This window comes from Morone saxatilis, unplaced genomic scaffold, assembly GCF_004916995.1.
Source record: "Morone saxatilis isolate NCDOM2014 unplaced genomic scaffold, NCSU_SB_2.0 Contig14, whole genome shotgun sequence".
Lineage (NCBI taxonomy): Eukaryota > Metazoa > Chordata > Actinopteri > Moronidae > Morone > Morone saxatilis.
Genome location: NW_023339696.1, coordinates 19,986,481 through 19,993,668, shown reverse-complemented (window position 1 = coordinate 19,993,668; position 7,188 = coordinate 19,986,481). Strand labels below are relative to the sequence as shown.

Below are 7,188 nucleotides of genomic sequence, written 5' to 3'. Positions count from 1 at the left end.
TCACCTGGACCGGGACAGAAGGCACAGAGGCTGTTAGTCGTGACACTTGCTTGGAGGCACCTCGAAAGGTCATGAGACGTAATAACAACAGCAGGGGACATTCTGAATAATGATAGTGGACATTTATTATACAGGAGCACAAGCAAACCCCTGCAGGGTCTGTGCAGGGTCGGCCAGATATGACGCTGGGCCAGATTTAAAAAATAACCACATTTACACCTGGCCTTAATTGTCCCCCTCCTGTCGCTTTACTACCTTAGAAAGTTGATGTTATAGCCAAGCTGAGCTGGAGCAGCCAGCAGAAATGAGGCATTATTAATAGGCAATTTTACTTTTAGCAGCTTTCCCACCTCCTTACATATTTTTCCATAATAAAATCAGGAGAGGTGAGTGCACATAAAGCCTCCTTAACAATAAAATGTAATCATAAGTAATATCAAAAATTATAAGCTGGAAAAAAGAGGAAAGAAAATTGACAGCCATGCCCTTGTTTGCTTCCCTCAAGTGTAACTCAGCCAGACTGATGCAAGAAACAGAGACATTGGCATGAAGGCAGTGACAGAAACTGATTGGAAGAGGGACAGAAAGAGAGACTGAGCCAGAAGATTAAAAGAGAGTGTGCAAGACAGGGGAGAGTGTGAGGGTCTGCGTCAACATCTGTAAAGTGAAAGTGCAAGAAAGAAGGCAGGGAGTGAATGAGAGAGGTAGATCCAGCCAGAAAAATGAAATGAGAAGATTAGAGTAGACTGTTCAACAACGCTCTCCCACACTGGCAAAGTTTCATCAGCTTGAGAGGACTTGCCGTGCTCTGAGTCACAGCAGATGGGCAGCACTGTCAAGCGTTAATAGAGGTATAGCAGTCACTATTGGTGGCAAAACTCAGTCGCTTCATCAACCAGATAAAGATCCTCACTGTCAAGATACTTATTGTTTAGCTGGTGCTAGCTGGTGTCAAACAAACCCAAATTTACACTCAAAAATCAAACATACACAGTGTAGAGTTGGCCTTAAAAGTGAAAAGTTCAGCCAAAAAAGAAAATGGTTGTCATTGTTTATCCACTGTAATGTCAAAACATTAGCAGCTTAGCAAGTGCAGCTCCATGTCAGAATGTGGATCCTTCAGAACTCCAAAAAAGGCCCCTAAACAATCACTGATTTCAACATCTCTATCAGTATTCTGTATATAGCCATTTATGATTGCTCAGATTCTCAAAGTAATGTTTTGGAAGAGTTTATGATTATATATAGGTTAAGTATTGATGTTGCATGGTAACAATTCACTATGTGTTTACACTCTAAAACAGAAGTTTATATGATGCAAAACAGTGACAGCTCTGCTCCAACTGTGACTTATAATGCAGAACACTTACAGTACCACTTAACTCACTTTCAAACAAAGAAGGCACACACTTGTATACACACTGTACAGGTAATCTTCATATTCAATACATTCGTCTGTTTGGGAAAAAATAAAGACAAACTGCATGAATAGTGCTTTCTGTATAAACCTTGAAAAATGCTAAAGAGTAAAAACCAACAGATACAAATGCAGCCTTGCAAGCTAAGTATATATCTTTCAGGAAAAGCACAATCTGTCCAGGAAATATTTAGAAAAGGTCATTGATAGAGCAATATGGAGCTAAAAAAAATACAAAAAGGTCTTTCAGTTTGTGAGTACACCTCTGCACATACACTTGAACAGACTGCTCTAGCCAGTTTGCTGTGGTGACAAACTAATTTCACTACTGAGTAAGTGAATGAGGATTAAATTTAAAATTTTGGTAGAAATAAAACCAAATCAGTGAAAACCAATTAGTGTTGGCTTCCTTATTTTGACTGACTTGATTCTTTAGTTTATGTAGCTGTGTGTGATTAAATCAGAAGGTCTGAAATATTCTGCATCCAGCAGCGTTACATGATATTTATATTGCGGTTGTTTTTTGAGCATCATTTTGGCATTCTTCTGTGCACAACAGTGTGTGTTTGTGGATGGAGGGTGATGCATTATGCATGGCTGCCACTGAAACTTGCCATTAAAGCGGCCTTATTTAAAAGCTCCATGCTATCTTTGGGTTTAATAGGCCCAGAATATATTTACAGATATAGAAAAACACCAAAAGCTATGTGCCTGCTATCATACAGACCTATGTTAAACCCACACACATGGAGGAGTATCTGCAGAGTGCCAGTGTGCATATCTTGTGACAGACTGCGCACATGAAAAGGGCAGAGACTGTTTTGTAAAGTTCTTTTATTGAGGTATGTGTCCAACCAATGACTCTGGACTCAGGATACATCCAAACATATACTTTACATTTTGAATTCTCAAAGTTGTGAACATGTGACGCTACATAAAACTAGGCGCAATGCAAGATAACAAAGTGTTTACATGGGTAAAATCATAAATCCAGTTCTGCTCTGATACCGTTTTTCTCCAGGATGGTTGCTGCTGTGTAATTCTCAGTTTTCTTTCATCTCTGATATTTTTTGACTTTCAGAAACATCTGACGTACAAAGACAAGCCATCAGCCCAAAGAGCTCAATGGTGAAGTGAAGTGAAGTGATGTTGCAGCTAAAGTATGACAGCTATCACTATGAAGGAGATACCTCAACTAAAAGTATTATTCAGATGACACAAAATAAAGTGCTATTCTCAATATTACAAGAAGAGAAGCTTATTTCTCACAGCCTCTAAAGGCTTTCACATATATTGAAATGTAGACTAAAGAAGGAACATGTAAGCTAGATCTCTGTGCTCTGAAAGAAGACATATGAGTTAAATTATTTCATAATTAGTAGTGCCATCAATCTACTGTTGTGTTCTGTGCTTCAATCCTACATTTATGTTCGTGTGTGTGTATCCTCTCTCTGGAACAAGGTGTTCTTTCAAAGAAATGCATCACATTTGTTAAATAAGTAATGAATGAATCGATGGAAGAAACCATCAAATGTATACTTACAGGACCTACAAGAAAAAAATGCCTTCACTTTATGTCATAACTGATCAGTCATAACAATAAAGTAAGGACAAGAGAGACCAAACAGGGAGTGGAAGATGAAGATGACAGACTGACATTTGATCAATGATGACTCGTTGCACCCATGGGTACAACACTACCTGCATGCACACACTGACTCATAACGCTTCAACACTGATGTCATTCCTCTCACTGCACCTCCTCCACCCTCTGTTTTCTTGTGTCCTTCTCCAAACTGTCAGTGAAACTTAGACTCCTTGTCGTGGTCAGAAAGATCCCCATTGTGTTGTTTTTCTGGCAGACTGGCTGCAGTTTATTCCCCGCTGTTCCAGCTCTGGTGAAGTCATGTTAAAATGCTGTTCAACACATGCAACACCCGCTGCGACTCTTCAGTCAGTCTACTCAAAGACCAACCCTTTTATGCCTGCCGAGCTCTTTTATATGAAAACAGGAGAACAGTTCCTGCCACTTGTAACTGCTACACTTGAGATTTTGACACTTTTTTTGCTCATTGCTCATGACAACCAGCCAAACGAGGGAGAGATGGTCCTCCCAGTTTTCCTAGCGAGACTCACACGCAAGTTTAATCTCATCTCCTTTAGCTTTCTCTTGCATAATCTCTTCTTAAAACTGCTGATCTTTCTGAGTTACCAACACTGAAAAAGTCAGGAGAAAAAGCTTTTGAGTTTCCTGTGAAAAGATCCTCAGAGCTTCCAATTGTCCTTTGAAAATCTTCTCATTGCTGCTCTCCCAAGTTAGCAAGTGCAGTTATAACTCAGCCTGACACTGCTGGGGATTTTTGGATTGTGTGCACTCCTTTCATCTGATTCTCCGGTCTGTCTGAGTGGCAGTAGCTTTCTCTGGCTGGCAGTGGCTGTCCTTGGCGAGTGCCTCATGCCGTGTACCAGTCTACATGAAGCTGGTATCAGTCCCCAGGCCAGAGACCCTGACATGAGCAGATAGGGATGAGACATATGGAGTGGGTAGAAACAAGAAAAGGACACTGAGCATCATGTTCCCATTACAGAACTCAGCCTCCTCCCACGTTGGTAGACGTCGTTTTGATGAGGAAAAACAAAATGTGAACTGGCATCCAGCAAGCATATTTGAAGCATTTTTGACTTGCGCACCCTTTGTCTAACTAAACATAGATTTTTGTATCGGAAAGATAAACCTACAGCAACGCTAGACTGCTGAGAACAGTTCTTTTCTAAGAGAAGGATTACTCCATAACTGTACACTCTATTAAAGACTCTATTGAAGACAGTAAACCAATTGAACTGATCATCTGTGGTCCCAGCTCTTTGCAAAGGTTTTTCATGTTTGTTTTTCATCCAGTTTATCTGTGTTTGGTTAAAGTCAGTCAGGACTGGTTGGAGAGGCTGCGGCTATCTTTGTGCCGAGGGGAGGATGGGGGAGGGGTGGTGGTGATAGTTTGAAGATGGGTGCGTCCCAGGGGGAAGTGGAAGTAGAAGGATGGTGATGTGCACACAAGGGCTCAGATCTCCTCTATAGAGTCAGCTGGGACCAGACCTCTCTTCTTTCCACTGCTCAGCTTCAGGAACACCTCACCGTCTTCTAGCTTTCCCACACAGATCTAAAAGGAAGAGACAGAAACTGAGTTGCTCTATTGTCTGTGAAGTAACAGATACTAAAATGTAGGACCGGATTTACCTGTCAAGAATGATTTCTATTGGTATTTGACACATTAATAGACCTCCAAGAACATAGGTGAGTATATACTTGTTTCCTGCCAACAGGTAACACGTGTATCCATTCTGGCAGAAAAAATGTGTCTAAGTATATAATCTTTCTATTGATACATGTATTTGCATGAACATTGCCAACAGAATGAATTAACACGCTGTCAGTTAATGCCAGTTGCCTGCACTGACTCATTGTAATTGATTTGTCAGAATTAATCACAAATAATAATAATGCAAAATCTAGGTAAACACTATTTTATAACACAATCCATTATTTTAACTTACTTAGATGGTTTTGGAGCATAATCAGCAACCGATTCTATTTATTTTGTAATTACAATACTCTATAAACTATGGTGTCTGTGCACAGCTTCTTGTGCTGAGGAAACTCAAGTTTTGGGAGTAGGGATATAAATTGTGGTTGAAAATGTATTTAAATTAAAATTAAAAAATATATATATGCATTTTCTTGCTCAAGGTCTCTAAAGTGGAAATGATGAGCTTTATAGTATCGACACACAGACACAGAGATAATTTTGGTGCCAATCTTTTGATCCCACCCTGACCAGGATGTACCTCGCCTCTCACCCGGTGTGTGCTGGGATAGACTCCAGCCCCCTGCAACTCTGCACAGGATAAATTTGGTACCACAAATAGACAGATAGAACCTTATCACAAACTTAACAAGGTGACAAATTATTCAGATTCCCAAAATGTCAGTGTAGTTTGGGGTTGTAAACATAAATGAGAGGAACCAAAAAATAAAAACAGTGACAGTATGATAATACTGGTGTACCTGGGATTCCCTCACGGCCATATGTCCTCTCTCTCGGTTGCCTGGAAGGCCTTGGACAACCCGCCACACTCTCTCTCCTGGCCGGACCCTCTGCACAAAGTTGGCAGGGAAGAAGCCGACTCTGTCGCCACTCTTGCCCTGATAAACATAAGGGAACAGCACAAACAGACATTTGAAATGTATCTCAGTGTCTTGATGACTATTATATAGAGCAATATCAACTTCAAGTCATTTAGTCTCATATTCAGTGTGAGACTGAGTTCTGAGTTAGTGTCAGCTGGTTGTATTATTTATGGCCACTGATTCATTGTGTCTGTCCTTATATATTTCATTGTTTTTTTCAAGGCTGGCCATGTGTTGCACAGGTCTGAAATGAGCCAGGTGACTGACAGAGAAGTCTGGACTGGCTGACTTTACTGACATGTTTTAGCATTGTCATCCTTTGTTAAGACCGTTAAAACAGAAAGGCCATTTTTGTCGCCATCCATTCTGAATAATAATGGGATATGAAAAACAAAGTGAGACAGACAGCAACACACTTCCACACATTTCTGTCTACGCAGGGATGAATCACTGTGGCTGCAGAGCCAAGTGTAGAAACAACACAGGGCAATATTATGATATGCAAACAAGAAATAACTTCATCTCAATGTCAGATTTGTTTAACGTGTATTTAAAGAAAAGCGGCAACAGCAAATTGTGGCCCCTTCTTTGCTGGAGAAAACATAATGTTTTATTGAACCTTATTATGCAGCACATCTCACTGTTTATCACCCATCTACCTCAGGTGTTGATGCGTTTATTGAAGTGAATCACAAGCTGTACATTAGTAATAAACAGATGATACACAAATTATTAAAGTGTTTAATGACAAGATGCTACTTCACTTTAGGCTAAATAAGTGCTAGTAAATACTGGTCCACCAATAGAAGATAAACAGACTTTGCACTTCAGTTAAGTCTGCGTACATTTTCCTTTTTCTGTGAACACACACACACACACACACCTACACACGCGCGCGCACACACACACACACCACCACACCACAACCACACACAGATGCACATTTATTTCCATTGGGACCGAGTGAAGCTCATTACAGACTCAATAAAGAGCTTTTTCAGGTTGCAACACTAGTCAGGTTCATTATGTTAAACTCTTAGTAATTTTCAGAGAAAATTATGTTCTATTTCTGTCTGTGGCATCCTGCATGTTTGTGACAGGCAAAAATGGAGCAGGTGTTATGCATTAAAGAGGTGATTTAAAGACTTAAATTAACATGTGCGCACAATAAATGCACATGCATAATTCTGTACACTCACATACACATTATGCACACAAGAACACAGCTACACACCAATCAGAAACACACTCTGGCAGAGCAGCACCACAGATGTTTGTAAATGATTATTACCCACCTGTTCCACCACTCTTCATTAGGGTCATCTGTTGACCTGCACCGATCCACCCGACTAGAGAGATAAGAGCGAACGAAAAATGAAAAAAGGAGGCATGAAAGAGGAGGTGATTGAGGTGGAGAAGAAGAAAAGGGGACAGAGAGACAAGAGTGGGATAGATGAAGGTGGTGAGAGAGTGAGAGTGGCAAGCAGAAAATAAAGGAGTTGAGTGCAAGCACAAAAGATAACATTATCAAACTGCTACAGAAAGCTGTTGTACACACGGTTTCAAAGCTGTGGAAGCTAAAATG

At 40.4% G+C, this 7,188-nt stretch overlaps 1 protein-coding gene across 1 annotated transcript in view; it reads right to left on the bottom strand.

Moving 5' to 3' along the window:
* Positions 1–2,314: 2,314 nt before the first annotated feature.
* LOC118323214 (SH3 and cysteine-rich domain-containing protein 2-like) overlaps positions 2,315–7,188 on the bottom strand; it is a 27,303-nt gene continuing 22,429 nt past the window's right edge. Inside the window, exons 8-9 of the mRNA XM_035655150.1 lie at positions 5,481–5,618; positions 2,315–4,575 (exon numbers count right to left, since the gene is read on the bottom strand). Of these exons, the coding sequence (XP_035511043.1) occupies positions 4,477–4,575; positions 5,481–5,618 (237 nt within the window). The 3' untranslated portion in view covers positions 2,315–4,476. The remainder of the gene's footprint in view (positions 4,576–5,480; positions 5,619–7,188) is intronic.